The following is a 15,829-nucleotide window of genomic DNA, read 5'->3' on the forward strand; positions in this document are numbered from 1 at the left end:
ATGTCAGTATTCTCAGAAGAGTCCTGATGTTATTGTTAAGCGGATTCTCTTCAACAAAAATAATCAAAGTAAATATTTAAATAAATTTAACAGTCTGTATGCATTGGTCAGTCTTCTCAGATAATCACATTTGCGAATGAGAAAAAAAATCCTCTGCCAGACCAGGGATTCCAACTAAGGATTTGGAAAGTGTGGTCCCCTGATCCCTGAGGACTTCCCCGATCACTCCAGTTCCACGCCTTCTATCCCTGACTGTACCGTTGGTTGGCTCCCTGAGGGCAGAGACTATGCCTGAGTAAACATGTAAAAATTCTAAATCTTTTGAAATTATGGTGGGAGGGAAAATCCAAAAGTTTGGAGAAAATGGAAGTATGTCAAAAACATATTTTTGCATTCTTCACAAATGCAAAATCATTCTTTTTAGTGTATCAGAAAAATGTACTGGTCTAGGCCCCAGTTTAACCCAAATCAATGTGACCGAATTTAGAAATAGTGAGATGGGTAGAAAACTGGCCTTTTAGTTTGATTTGTCATGTACCAGCTGAATGAACTTGAACAATTTCTCTGGCTTTGTAGTGGATTTGGATGGAGATTATATATATATATATATATATATATATATATATATATATATACACACACATATATATATATATTAGATGATTGTGGTGAAGATCAAATGTGGAATGAAGTTGTGATTTTTTTGTTCAGGAAATAATACTCAGTAACATTTCTATTTTATTTATTTTTAGAGAGAGGGAGAGGAAGCGAGGGAGAGAAACACCAATGTGTGCTTGCCTCTCACATGCCTCCAACTGGGAACCTGGCCTGCAACCCAGGCGTGTGCCCTAGACTGGGACTCAAACCAGGGACCCTTTGGTTTGCAGGCTGGCATTCAATCCACTGAACCACACCAGCCAGGGTGAACATTTCTAAAGAAAATGACTTTTAAATGATTTAAATGTTGGTACTGACAGGTTTCAAGGTGCTGAGCAACTATTTCAAAAATCAGGCACTTCTAAATTTTTGCCAGTTTGTGTAGAGGAGGGAAAAGGCTTTCGGATCAGGGAGACCAGTGTCACCTAATGTGACCCCAGGAGAGAAACCTAATATGACCTGTATGGAGACCTGGGCAGCAGCTAGAATTTTGACCCTTCCACTTATACTTACCATCATCTTAAACACTCTGACCATCAGTCTCCTCATCAGTAAAATATGAACAATAATAGTAATAACATTTACTGAATGCTTCGTGTGGGCTGTGAACCATTTCAAGCATGTTGCATATATTAAATTATTTAATCCTAACAACAGCCCCATGAGAAGGTAATTAACGTCTCCATTTTATGGATGAGGAAACTGAATCACAGAAACGTTAGGCCATTTGTCTAAGGCTGCCCAGCTAGTAAGTGGTGGAGCCCAGGGCGAATCCCAAGGGATGAGTCTGTGCTCTTGACAGTGCTGGCTGGCTCTCTCCCTACGGGGCTGGTTCTCCGAGAGGATTAAATGACACAATGCGCACAAAGCACTCAACGTGTGGCCTGGGGCATAACTGCTAGAACTATCCCACTACCTTCTCGTATGAGGGTATGTATGAGGTAATGTCTATAGATCTACAGCCCAGTTCCTTGCACAAAGGAGTGTTCTAGAAGTTGGTTCCTTTCCCCACAGACATTCTGCAAAAACAAAGAGTGTGTTCCACAGTGCAGGCAGACAAAGAAAATGCTCATTTATACGTGTTCTTCTATCCTTTGGATGAGAGATGGGCATAGGTAATTCTTTAGAACCTGCTGAACACACCTTTGCTACAGGCAAACTCATGTCTCTGCTCTCATTTATGATTTTTCTTTTACTTTTTAAAAAATATTTATCCTCAAAATAGATCTAACCTTTCCCCTTCCGGGGAAAGCTCCACGTGTCTTCCAGCCATGGGAAAATGCTGACTGCAGTTGTGGGTAGGAGAGGTAAACTGGGCCACAGTGGTCTTATATCAGCTTGCTCTGTTGCTCAGATTGTGGGCTGTGGACCCCAATTAGGAGGAGAACACGGGTGAGGGAGGAAACCAACTTCACTGCCCTACTCATCAGGCCCTAAGAGCAGCCCCTTCAAACAGGAAAGCCCAGGGCAGGTGGCCATGCCTTTGAATCTAGCATCTTCTCTGGCACAATGGTCCAGTGGCCTACCAGCTCCCCAGCACCCAGTTTTTTTCCTTTTCAGAAACATGCTCTCAAATGCATGGGGGAAGGGGAAGTAGGGTGGGGGTTGGGAGTAATATCCTCAGGAGGAACCCAGAGGTAAAACTTCAATATAAAGGATCTCTGCTCTGAAGGGCACAGGCTTGGGAAGAAAAGAAGTTCATGTTTCTTTAAAGACAAGAATGGGCAGGAGGCTCAGGTTATGCGATAGAGGCACAACTTTCTACAGAAGCCAAGGGGAGAGGCCATCCTTACATTCAGGGCAGACCCTCCCTCCACCACAAGTGGGCAGCTGCGTGGCTGAGGGTGTGGACCAAATGGTGTGACAGCCTGAGCTGCCTCTGTGAGAGATTTGGGATAGATTTCAATAACTCCTGTTAATGGGCAACTGCCACAGAGACCAGGAATTCTGACAAATTCAGGAGAGTGTTTCTTCAAGCTTATCATTCATTATGCAACAGCTGGCCTCAGTTTCATAGCCAACTGAGGGAACGGGTCATCTTTGACACTAAGAGGAAGGAAGGCAGGTTTCAGGACTGGGAAGAAACGGCTACAGGGAGGGGGCTTCGGGAACATGGGCCTTCTGACCATCCTGAAGAAGGTGATGCAAAAAGAGTGAGGGCTACAGCTGCTCATGCTTGGCCTGGACAACGCTGGCAAAACAACTGTCCTCAAAAAGTTCAACGGGAAAAACATCAACACTTATCTCCCTGACACTCGGCTTCAACATCAAGACCTCGGAACCACAGGGATTCAAGTTGAACCTCTGAGATGTTGTCAGCCAGAAGTCCCAGCACCCCTACTGGTGGAACTACTTTGAGAGCACTACCGGCCTCACCTGGGTGGGGGATGGCACCCACCTCCAGCACATGCAGGGCTGCCAGCGGGAGCTCCAGAGCCTGCTGGTGGAAGAGTGCCTAGCCGGAGCCACTCTCCTCACCTTTGTTAACAAGCAGGACCCGTCTGGAGCACTGTCTTCTAATGCCATGCACGAGGCCCCGGAGATGGACTCCATCCACAGCCACAACTGGTGCATCCAGGGCTACAGCTCTGTCACGGAAGGATGACCTGCTGCCCAGCCTCGACTGGCTGCCTCCTGGATGACATTTCCAGCCACATCTTCACAGCCAAATAAGCCTCTCCAGATGGCTCCACCTCATAGGCTCCCGCCCCCACCCAGCCAGGCCCTTACGAACCACCACTCATCAGGGGATGGGAATCAGCCAGCCCAACTAACACTCTGTCCCCCTCCACAATCTGCTGCTGCCGCCCACTGCACTCTGTGGCCAACCCAGCTTCCAAGACTTCCATGGCTTCCTTGGCTTCCATGACAGGTGGTGGGAGGGGGCAGGAGCTGCTGCCCTTGCTGTCACCCTGGGTCCTGACCCACCCCACCTGAGGCTGCCACACCAAAAGGTGGGGGCTGGAGCTGGGAGGGGGCTGCCTCTGCTGCTATCAGAGGCTCGGTTGTGAGAATAACCTGTTCCTTGTCCTGTAAAAAAAAAAAAAAGAAGAGAGGGAGGGGCAAAGGAAGCCAATTATAAATTTTCTATCCCCAAGAACTTAAAACATTAGTACATGGAGGTGGGAACAGAGGGGAGGAATGAACAGGTGGAGCGCAGGGGATTTTCAGGAGAGTGAAGCTACTCTGTATGACACTATAATGGTGGATACACGTCGTTGTACACTTGTCCAAACCCACAGAACATACAACATCTAGAGTGAACCCTAATGAAAACTATGGACTTTGAATGACAATGACGGGGGCAATGCAGGTTCACCGACTGTAACAAATGTCCTGCTCTGTGGGGGTGTTGATGGTGGGGGAGGCTGTGCATATAGGAAATCTCTGCCTTCCTCTCAATTTTGCTGTGAACCTAAAACTCCTCTAAAAAGGTCTTAATAAAAATTAGTACACTCTACTAGATATGAAGGAAGATAAAGAGATTGAACTGCTTGGATACAATCAAAGTACAAGATGTTAAAGAGAGATTGGAACTTTATTGAGACTTTCTCCCTGATGAAATCAGAATGGAAAGAACACCGGAAAGGTTCCACTTTGGAGAGAAACAGCAACTGTTTAGGCACAAATAGTTACAGATACTCCTCTTGAGAGATCTCTGGATCCTAAATTTCTCCCAGCTCTCAACCCACCCATCCACCCACCCCTAAAAAAGTCAAAATTCTGCTTAAAATCCACTTTCACACAATGGGGCACCAAACAGCTCTTAAAGTCCTAGCTGACTGATGGCCAAGCCTGCGGGCAGTTAGAAAAATGGTAAGTCAAGGAGTGAGCAGAGGAACAGGAGTAAGAAAAGGAAAATGGGTAGATAAAAGAAAAGGGGGGAAATCACACTGATAATGTCACCTCCTGAAAACAGAAATATTGTGTGCATGTATTAGCCTTATTCCACCTTCTTCCTCCAAAGCAGTGGTGACATCAGCAGCTATGACAATGCCCATACAGTTCTGTACATTTTATTTCCCCTACTGCATTGAGAAACACAGATATGCCAAGAGGAGCTCAAGTGCATTAAGGGGCATTAGGAGCAAGGTGGGAGGGAGGGCAGACTCTCGAAAGGGTAAATGACAGAGAGATGAAGGGCTGGTTCTTGATGAGACAAAAAACAGATCATCAGGCCCTGTCACCAGGCTCCTTGGACACCCCTAGCAGACTCTTTTTCTTTTCTGGTTGGTTCTGTCCTTAGAAACAATGTCCTGGAGGCTTTGGGACCTCTGGCTTGATGTGGGAGGTTCCAGGTCCTCCACAAAACCAAAAGTAGCAGCCTCTTTTGCAGCATGCACCACAGTGCTAGTAACTCTGAGAAACAGGAATTCCGAAGTTGCAGTTCTCCACATGGACCTAATCTGGTTGCCGATTTACTTCCGCTGCCTAATCCTGAGTGCTCTCCCTCGGCCTTCACCTTCACTTTCCTTCTGCACCAAGATGGCTTCCTGATGATGGCAGGTCCCGACCCATGCCTCCTGGTAAAGCTGCCAAGAGAGGCTGGCTCAGTAGGCAGGCAGCCTTGAGAGCAGCCCTGGGCCAGGTCTGCAGGATTTGCACAGACTGTTCACTCACCCACTTTTTGTCAAATGGCTTCTTCCTTCCAGGGTCCTTCCCCCATCTTCTGTCCCTCCCTGCCCTCCAGGGTGGCACACCAGTCAGGCAGGACTCTCGCAAGTTCTTTCACTATGCCCTCTGGCATTTGTTATCTCCCTAATCTCTCTTGGACAACATAATACACACATATCCACACTTATTGGTATTTGAAGGCCCAGGCTTTCCTGCGGTGCATCCAGTGGGTATCAGCATCAAGTTCAAGTAGGAAACTGAAGGTTAAGCCTTGGTTGCCACTGACACTGAGTGGCTGGTGCTGGTTCTGACTCCTGTGAGTTTTGAGTGTTGGCACATCAGGGAATGGAGAAGAAGGGAAAGGAAAAGCCACCTTGATGAAAACCAGGAAGGAACGACTCTTGTGCTGAATGCCTCCATAGAGAAGTTGTGGAAACAGCCTCCTCTTACATTTGGAGAGGCCGACTGCCCAGAGAAGTCCCCAATGAAAAGGAGCAAGGTCTCCATCGTCCCTTCTGAAACCCAATGCCTTTGGGGTCCAAGTTTTCCAAGACATGCAATAGACAAAGACACACTGCAAACCAATTAACCCTCTGAGCCCTTCCAGTACTGTCACTGAAGTAATTTCCAGTGAATTACCTGAATACACAGAACACTGACTCTCCTCTTTGGGCAAATAAAGGGCCCCCAACTTCCCAGCTGGCTTAGAAGTCCACATGAGAGAAAGGGCAATGGGGGAAGCAGATCCTTCTTTTAGCGTGGGAACTCTTATTTTTTCTTAGTGTTCTGGTATCCTAACCCATTCCCTCCACCCCTTGAGGAAACAGGGAAGAGAGCCTGGGGGTAGGCTCAAAACCCAGGTTGACTCAGGCCCAAGAGATTGTCCCCTGTTGAAGTCCACCCAAATTAAGGAGACAGCTGAGAGCTGGGAGACAAACAGAAGACTGTTTGTTAGAAGGCAGCCACAATGGACCTGGGCAGTCCTACAGAACTCAAGTCTTCTCTTTTCTCAGCTTACAGGGTGAAAAGAATTTCACCTGCTTTTAGCTTATTTAATGCTCATTAATTCAGTAGACACTAAAATTTAGCTGCTCTTTGTCCCTCCAACATAGGACCCAGGAAAAGCAAGTGTGGCCTGACTTGCCTCAGTCAGGCCCCCTCGCTGAAGCAATGAGACAAGCACACTATAATTCACAGTTTCCACTCTCCTCCCTCGACCCACACTTTCCCCCACCACTGGCCTCAATTCCCAAATCTCCAATGTGTAATGACTTTCGTCAGTGTGGCTCAAAGGGCTAATAAACCAGGACTTCTCAGACAGTTAGGACACAAGCTCATTCACCAACAGGAACCCGAAAATGGCCATACAACAACCTAGTGTTTCCTATAGCGATTCTTTGGGGTTTCACCACACCCTGTTTTGTCACAGTTGAGAGCACCTGGATTCTTCCCCAACCCCAGGCTTCCCAGGAGGCCTGGGAGCTCATGGGTGATGGCCCGCTCAATCTTCTCCAGAAAGCAGCCCCCCATGTAAGAACACTGCTGGGACAGGAGCTTGAAACTAGAAATGGGGTTGATACCAAAGAAGTCCTTATAGGCCTCACGGTTGGGAAGGTCAAATTTGCTGACGTTAGTCTTTGCCAGGATGGTCTTGAAGATATAGAATTTATCAGGATCTTCCACGATGTCCTTAAAGACCAGCTCTCCATCGCTGAAGAAGGTCATCTTGTCCTTGTATGTCTGCAAATAGCGATCAACCAAGAGGGCGTGGATGCGGACGCGGATGGCATGCTGGCGGATGAAGGCAATCTTGTTCTCCAACCTGTTCTCAATCACCTGGTTCAGGTCTTCCAGGAGGGAGATCTCTTCCTTGAGAAACAGGTCCCGGTGGGTATCGGGCTTGTAGTCTTGTGGCCAGAAGGAGCTGACATAGACCCTTGGGGGCTCGGTGACATTGATGAGCGGGGCCAAGCTCCAGAAGAGAGCCCCATAGACCCGCATGAGCATCTGTGTGGCCAAGTTGTCGGCTTTGTTCAAGATGATCCTTATCTGGGATTCCCGCCCCTTCAGCTGGCGGAATAGCGTCTCCAGCTCCAGACCCACATCCAGTTTGGTTGGGTCAAAGACGACAAAGATGAGATCGGCTCTGTCAATGAACCACTGGCACACATCGTTGAAGGGGTAACCTTGGGGAGAGGGGGTGAGAAGTCAGGCTGAGCAAGTGTTAGCCCAAGCCCCTTGTGCCTCTTGCCAGAACCAAACCACTCCATAGGCTGAAGGAAATAACCGCATTAAAGATGTTCTCTGGTCTTCTAAATACTTTTAAAGACTTAACTACACATCTCCTGGCCATTGTCAACCTTCAACCAAGAACAGCCTGGTCCTTGCTTTAATCTAAATGGAATCCAAGGCTCCAGGGGACCAAAATACTTTTTTGAAATGGAGGTTTTTCCTACTGTCTAAAAATATCTGGGGCAGCCTGGTTGGTATGGCTCAGCAGACTGAGTGTCGGTTTGTGAACCAGAGGGTCACTGGTTCCATTCTCTGTCTACGGCACACGCCTGGGTTGTGGGCCAGGTCCCCAGTGGGGAGCACTTAAGAGGCAACCACACATTTGGATGTTTCCCTCCCTTACCCTCTCTAAAAGTAAACAAATAAAATCTTTAAGAAATAAAAAAAATCTGGGGCATTGGTGAAGATGTTGAAGGAAAGAAGTCAGGGAATTAGAAGGATGTGAAAGAGAGGATCCATTCATACTAGACTCATTGGGGTGATCACTTCATTAGTTATATACACATCTAATCACTATTTTGTACACCTAAAACTAGTATAATATTGTATGCCAGCTATAATTGAATATTTTTATTTTAATAAAAAATGTTTTTAAAACAGAGGATCCATCATTTAGGGGAAAGAAGTGTCCAGGCATAAGACCCAGACTGGGGCTTTGTCAGTGGCCCGCTGAGCACTAAATGCTTCTAAGCTTTAGTATTTCAGGCACAAAAAGACAAGAAGAACTATGAAGCCTAAGTAAGACTGCTGTGTTGCTACAAATATAGGAAAGCACTTAGCTAAAACTGCCACATAGTAGATGCTCTATACATTTTCATTCCTTCAACTTCTTATTTCCAAAATGAGGAGACTAGGAATACCTCTCTTGGGAATTTTTTTACAAAATTAACCAATAATGCATAACATTATCTGACATGTACTTGAGCACAATAAAGGTTAATTTACTATTATAATTATTAGTGATAATATTACTACTAGCCATAAAACAGTGTCTGGTTATAACCAAAATGGAGTGATAGCCATTAACTGAGATCTGTCGTCTCCAGTCACATACCCTACAAATGCCATTATGACTCATTCTCTGCAGATAAGCTTGGGTCATGGCGACTCTCAGTGGCCCATGTTATCATCTAGTGCCTGCCGGGCCCAAAGTGGCATTCCCCTGCCACGTGAAGGCAAGTAGGGCTTTTGTTACAAGCTTATGTTGAAGCAAGCCTGGTGGAGCAGGAAGAATTAAAGGTCAGGTTCAACCCAGGCCCAGGTTAGCCAGAGGTCAAGTACACCTGGACTGGGATCTAATTAGTCCAGGCTCTTAATTAGCCAGGACAGCCTGGGCCTCCCAAAGACAGCTCAGGCCCAGCATGGGACCCTGAGGAGCTACTTACAGAGAACATTGGTTTCCTCCTGAGAAAAAATGATCACCTCCCCACCAGATCAGTCCTTGGGGAGGTAAAAGGACAAGGCACTCCACACCTAAGTGACACCACAGTGACAACAAGAGGCTGGAAGCGGAGAGCACATCCCCTGGTGTTGGACAAGGCTGGCCATATTTCCTCTCCCCTGCTTGTCTACCACCCACCGTTAAGAACAGTTTTCTAAAATAAAGCACACCCTATGTCAGATATGAGCGCTAAATTACCTCTTTCTTGCTGCTTTCGGTTCTCGATGATGCCTGGTGTATCCACAAAAGTGACTCGCTCTAGAAGTTTATGTGGAACCTCGATGCCAATCAACTTTTCCAGGAAATTCTGGCCAAACTTCTCGAGGGGTGAGAAGGACCGGGCACTGTCAGCAGCCATGACAATACCCTCAATGGTTTTTAGCTTGGGCCCATGCATGAGGACCGTGAACTCAGAGGTAGTGGGCTCGGCGCCTGCACACAGAGGCACAAGGTTAGCAGGAGCACAGTCAGCTCTGGGGAAGAGAGCGACGCATCGTGGGTAAACAACGTGTTTCAGGGAGGGTTTGCCACAAGAATCAGACACTATGCTTGCTAAGCTAGTGACTTTTTAACGGTGATAATATATATAACATGAAATTTACCATTTTAACCATTTTATGTGTACAGTTCAGTGGCATTCAGTGCATTCATGTCCACCCATGACCATCATCTATCTCCAGAACGTGTCCATCACCCCTAACCCTGACCCATGTCCAGTAAACGCTAACTCCGCATTCCTACCTTCCCCATCCCCTGGCAACAACTACCACTCTACTTTCTTTCTCTATGAATTTGATGACCCTAGGGACCTCATATAAGTGGAGTCATGTGACAAATTGGTTTATTTCACCAAGCATAATATCCCCAAGTTTCATCCATGTTGTATAGCATGTATCAGAACTTTATAACTTGTTAGGGCTAAATAATATTTTGCTATATGGCCCTGGCTGGTGTGGCTCCATGGATTGACTGCCGGCCTGCAAACCAAAAGGTCGCTGGTTCGATTCCCAGTCAGGGCACATCCCTGGGTTGTGGGCCAGGCCCCCAGTGGGGGACATGCAAGAGGCAACCACACACTGATGTTTCTCTCCCTCCCTTTCTCCTTTCTTTCCCCTCTCTAAAAATAAATAAATAATATCATTTTTAAGAATACATTAAAAAAATATTTCACTATATGGGTGAACCACGTTTTGTTTATCCATTCATCCATTAATGGATATTTGGGTTGTCCACCTCTTACACACTGTGAATAATGCTGCTACCAACAGGAATGTAGCTTTTGGTTTACTGTATGCGATATTCATTATTATGTTGAAGATACATGTAAGTGTTTTGATGTTTCCATAGTGATTCTACACATCACACTGAAGCACCAAGAATCAGGCAAGATAATCTCACTTTTACCTGTATAAAGCTGGTAGCGAGTGTCTTCCAACCCGAGGAGGTAGTTTATCATGGTGGATTTGCCGACACTCCACGGTCCCAGAAACAGCACCATTGGCTTGGAAGTGATTTCCCCATCTGTGGGCAGCAGGAGTTAGAGACAGGAGTGAACCGACACAGTTTCTCACTACAGGAGCGACGCAGTTCTTCCCGGTCCGTCTAACTGGGTGTGGAATTCTGCGGTGGGCCAGACAGCAGGTAGCAGCCAGTGGCACACCTCTCTCCACACAGGTGCAGTCTCTCCGTGAAGAAAACACCGGAAGACACCGTCTGGGCCTTGCACAGATCCTCGGCACGCTAGCGCCAGAAGGAGGCCCTGAGTGACGTCAACAGACACTGACGCAGAGGTTACCCCGAATCAGGCCTCCTGTTTAGATCTGGGAAAGGAGCGTTGATAAGAGGGGAGCAGACAGCTGCCACTTGGGGAATGGTGGCAACTCCGCTATCTTGATTGGTGACAAAAGAAAGGGTTTGGGGGAGGCTTACCCAATCTTGGGCGGCCTGGACTCTGATGCTGCCTGTCGCTAGACTCCGTCCCCTTAGCTGTGCCTCTTGAAATCCCGCTTCAGGCTCAGCCTGACCCTGAGGTCTGGGGCCAGTCTCCAATATTAGCCTCCAAAGTCCATGACATATTTGTCGGTTCCCAAGACCAAGACCAGGCAATTCGTGCCCAGTGGTAGAGAGAGCACTCCACATAGACCACTCCAGCTGAGGTCCCAGTGCTTTCAAAACCAGCAGTCAGGAAGGGGGAGGGGAGAGGCTTTCGACACGGGATGTGACCACCCTCGTACTGAATCACACAGGGCCAGTCCTATATAATTTAGCGCCTAAAATTCTCCAGACTTCTTTGTCTCCCTGAGCCTAGCAGATAGGCCACAAAACAGTAGGCACTCCATTAATTTTTTTTCTGTTTTAATTTATTTAATTTCTTGAGTCTAAAATCAAAGTATAATAAGGCACACAGTGAGAAGTCTCACATCCCTGTCCCCAGTCTGCCTAGGCCATAACACGCCCCCCTACATATTCTTTCAGATATTTTCATGCATTTATAAGCAACATTAGAGAGCATGTTCTCCATCTTTTTTGTAGAAGGAGGAGTATGGTATTCTTTTTCTGCACCTTGTTTATTGATGTACTAGCTTTCTTTCTTTAGGGTGGGACCAAGTCCCAGAAAACCAAGGTGGTGTCTCGTAAGTGGCAGACACATATTTACTGCCTGAAAGCAACACCATGGCCCTGCCCTCATGAGTCACTGGTATCTCTATGGGTATCAACCCCTGGATCGGCGACAGCAAGAAATAAGCAGGTTAAGGGGGTGGCAGAAATTCCCAATAATAACACTGCAATCCTACAAAAAAAATTTATTTTACCCCCACCCAGACAGGGGACGCCAAAGGGAACTGGACTTCCAGCCTTCACTGAGACAAATCACCACCAAGGCTTTCCTGGGCTGCTGTTTCAACCCTCTGCAGCAGGGGGCATTACTGGCACATGCAGGAGGCCACAGGTGAGACACTGAAGAGAGAGGAGCAGAGGCTGTACGGGAGACTGCCCAAGGGCACGGTGGAGTCCCAGTACTGGTGGGAGAGGAGGGGAGACGAGGGGAGACGAGCCCAGCCCAGAAAGTAAGGTCAGGAGTCAGGATGCCCTCCCTACTAAAAGCTATTCCTGGGGCAGCCCACAGCCTCGGGGCCAAGCTCCTAGCTCTGAGGGCTGCAGGAGCAGGCAAGGGGGGGGCAGGGAAGCAACTGGGAGACTGTGACCTCACACCAACACCTGTACCTTCCCTGTGAAGCCAAAGAGTATCGCTGGCAGAGGAACAAATAGGAAGGACACAGGGACGAGAACTAAGGAGGGTGGAAATGGGAGGGAGGTGGGGAGCACGGGGCGGGGGGAGGGGCTGGGGTGGGAGAAATAGACAAAAAACTGTACTCGAAAAATAACTAAATAAAAGTTTAAAATAAAACAGAGTATCATTGGCTCTTAGACTTGCACAAAAGAGATCATTGTGAAACAGGGCGTTGTCTTGGGAAGGAGACAGTAGCAGCCCCCACTTCCCTATATGATCCTGGTTAGACCAGCATTTCCCTGGGCATCTGGTCCTTCCTCTGGAAAGCAGGAAGAAGGTGTAGAGAAGAAATGCCCTATCTGCTTTACAACCATCAAGAGCATCACAGGAGATAATACAGAAAGAGCCAAATAACACAAAAAGATGTGTTAATACCACTCACCATTCAAACAACAAGTAGATACCATTATTAAAGTTTTAAAAGATGAATAACACTTAAAAAAGGCATCAGTGTGGGGGAATAAGAGCCCTCATATCCTGTCATTGTGGGTACAAATTGGTAGAGCCTCAGGCAATTTGACAACGACTATCAAAATGTTTAATTTCCAGTTCTCCACTTCTAAAAATTTATCATACAAATATACCTGTGTGAAATATGCATGAATTATAATAATGCTTATAATATTCTTAAAAATGGAAAATGCAAACACCGCATTTTCCATCACGAGGTGGTTTTCCAGTGCAATGCATCCACACAGGCATCAGAAAGGGCAAAAGGAACTACACACACACAGAGTTTTGTGATGTGTGTTCACAAAGACACACTGGAAAAGGCAAGCTTATATATGCTCATGTATGCAGAGGAAACGTGTTCATGAGGAACCATAACAGTGGGGGTCTTGGGGAGTGAAACTGGAGGAAATGGAAATCAAGAAAGGGGATTTTATTTTTCAATGTATACTCCTTGACACTATTTGAATTTGGGAGATTTTTTTGGCAACAAGTACACCATATTTTATTATTCTGAAAACCAATTTTTAAAAGAATCCAGACCGGAGGGAAGCCGACCAAGAGGAGTTAACGGGAGGAGGTTAGGATTCCAGGCCCATCAGGGCACTTAAGACGTGATCGCTACACGCACAGGGAGCTATGCGGGCCTTTGGGCACACGAGGGACAGAAACTGGCATCACTGCCCTTGGAAACCAAAGCTGTGCTACTGAAGCATGAGTGCTTACAAGTGAAATGCTCTCTGGAAAACCCTGTGCCAGTTCTGGGGTACTCCTGCAGTGAAAGGATGGTTCACGTGACTGAGGTCTCCAAGAACTTAGGATCCTGAGTTCAGTTCCAGTGTCCAGTGTCCACCACAGGCAGACACAGGCCCAGCCCAGGGTCCTCACAGACATGGGGGAGAGCGGACATGTTGGAGGTACAGGCCTAACCTTGGGACACCAGCTGTACCTGTGATCTCGTGCTGCCGAAGCTCATTGTACTTGTACGACTGCTCCAGGGGTTTGATGGACGAATGGTAGATCTTTCGAAGCCGCTGCAGGACCACTGGGGACAGAGAAAGATGAAGCAGGGGCATCAGGCATCAGGGTACTACAGACTGCTGACCACCATGGGCCAGCTCACTTCCCAGGGCAGCTACAGCCCACCCTAGTGGGGAGCAGAGAACATCGGCAGCCTGGCAACTGCCCGTATATAAGCATTCAAGAAGGGAATTGGTCCACATCCCAACCCTTGGAAGTCTTTAAACCCAAGGCATTCTCTCCCCATCCCCCAGAGTCTCCTGGGCTATTTCTTTTTAACCTGACCCTCTCTTCCCCCTCTTCAGTAGTGTGCCTGAAGCACATCAGCCTTCAGCTAACTGAAGGCCCTTTCTACTGCAGAGAAGAACCCTGTCTCCTTCTCCCCGCCCTCATCTCCAGTTCTGCTGGACTTAGGCTCAGAGGGCAAGGAGGCATGGCACTAAGCAAGCCCACAGAATGGCCACCCTGGCCCCTAGCCACACTCCCTGGTGCCCCAGGAAGGATGCAGAGTCCCAAATGTCTGCTTGGGAACAGCATGACTCCATGGAGAAGTGACTCACAGGGGCGAGGCTGGGAGCTCAAAGGGCATGAAGCAGGGTGTGAGGTACAAAGTTGGGAAGAGGGCCTGAGGGTCAGAGCCCGCACCTTGGACAGCCTCTCTAGCTGTGCGCCATAGCAAGTTCTGCCTTGCTCTGAGCTTTCACTAACTCAGCTAAGAGGAGATAGTAAGCTACGCTGAAAGCCTTGGATTATTACAAGGGTAAAATGAAATACTGGGCATGAGAGGGCTTTATAAACTGTAAAAAAACCAAAGCAAATGTGATGAACTCCATTGACGCCGCTCCCCAGCCACAGTGCGGAGACTGGCACCACCCTCAGACACAGCACTGGGATTTGTCCTCTTACCCTCTCCCTGTTCCCTCTGGTTGGACCGCATTTCCTCCTCCCTGCCAATGCAGAGCCCCCAGGCCTTGGACGCTGCTTGCAGAGCCTCCTCTGCCAAGGCCCCTACCTCCAGGGCTTTCCTCTCTGGGGTGTCCACTGGCCTCAGAGCCCCAGCCCCGAAGGCTCTCCCAGCCCCAGCCCAAGGCCCGGCTCCTTCTTCCTCTGGTTACCAGAGTAATCGTCGGCTGGCTTGTCCTCGTCCAGCATCAGAGTTTTCTCAATGTGGGAGCGGTCCCTCAGTGGGGCTTCTTCACTCACATCCTCCGCCTCTTCTGGAGATGGAAGCAAAAAGCAGGGTTAGAGCTAAGCTAAGAGCCAGCTGGGCTCTAAGCCCCTCTCAACACGGACAACACAGCCGGGGCCTTGAAGTAGCGCTGACAGAGGGCTTGCCAAGTTCAACTGAATGGCGTTCCATCTCTAGGAAGGACTATAAAAATCCAAACTCAACTTCTGTGAAGCTCCACGATCCATTTTATGTATTCAGCAAATATTGATTAAGCACTTGTGATTGCCAAGCACCAAGCATCTTGCTGGGAATACAGTGGTGCTTAAAAATAGACACAGCTCCTGACCTTGCAGTGTTCTCCTGCAGTATAGTGGGGTGAGGGGAGAAATAATCTTAAAAGTAATGCGGTAATTATAAAGAGTGATGGGCCATGGAAGGGAAGATTCCAGAAGCTCTGAGGGCCTAACAAGTGTTCCTAAGAAGTCTTATGGGGGTGGGGGGTCAGAAAACTTCCCCGAGAGGCCGCCTGTGAGCTGAGATCCATTGTGTGAGAAGCTACCTAGGGAGAGCAGACAGGAGTGACGCGGCAGGAAGAGCGGCTGGGCCTCAGTGGGTGAGGGGTGCGTGCGGTAGGGCAGGAGCGCTCCACCGGAGCTAGCATGCCCGGTCTTAGAGGACCACAGGAGTCCACACCTTGTCCTAGTGGCACTGAAAGCCAGGGAGGGGTTCTAAGCAAACTGACCTGATCAAATGAGCATGTGATCAGGTTTACAAGGCTGCCATGAAGCACATGCAAAAGGGGCCGCTGGGGAAAGAGGGCTTCAACTGTTGCTTCTGGCCAAGCAAGAGATGCCCAGGACTGCCCGCAGGTCCCCAGGGAGACCGTTTCTAC

The 15,829-nt window shown here is 48.0% G+C and overlaps 1 protein-coding gene and 1 pseudogene across 2 annotated transcripts in view; one reads left to right on the forward strand and one right to left on the reverse strand.

Annotated features, from left to right (window-relative positions):
* Positions 1-2,769: 2,769 nt before the first annotated feature.
* Positions 2,770-4,111, forward strand: LOC119056269 (ADP-ribosylation factor-like protein 2; annotated as a pseudogene).
* A 65-nt stretch (positions 4,112-4,176) lies between these two features.
* Positions 4,177-15,829, reverse strand: part of SRL (sarcalumenin) — a 52,597-nt gene continuing 40,944 nt past the window's right edge. For both annotated transcript variants that reach the window (XM_037154606.2, XM_053671599.1), the window contains 5 exons: positions 14,882-14,983; positions 13,696-13,791; positions 10,409-10,525; positions 9,203-9,436; positions 4,177-7,457 (listed from right to left, as the gene is read on the reverse strand). In XM_037154606.2, the coding sequence (XP_037010501.2) occupies positions 6,646-7,457; positions 9,203-9,436; positions 10,409-10,525; positions 13,696-13,791; positions 14,882-14,983 (1,361 nt within the window). In that variant the 3' untranslated portion in view covers positions 4,177-6,645. The remainder of the gene's footprint in view (positions 7,458-9,202; positions 9,437-10,408; positions 10,526-13,695; positions 13,792-14,881; positions 14,984-15,829) is intronic.

This window comes from Artibeus jamaicensis, unplaced genomic scaffold (genome assembly GCF_021234435.1).
Source record: "Artibeus jamaicensis isolate MK-2021 breed Jamaican fruit bat unplaced genomic scaffold, CSHL_Jam_final contig_700, whole genome shotgun sequence".
NCBI classification, from domain to species: Eukaryota; Metazoa; Chordata; class Mammalia; order Chiroptera; family Phyllostomidae; genus Artibeus; species Artibeus jamaicensis.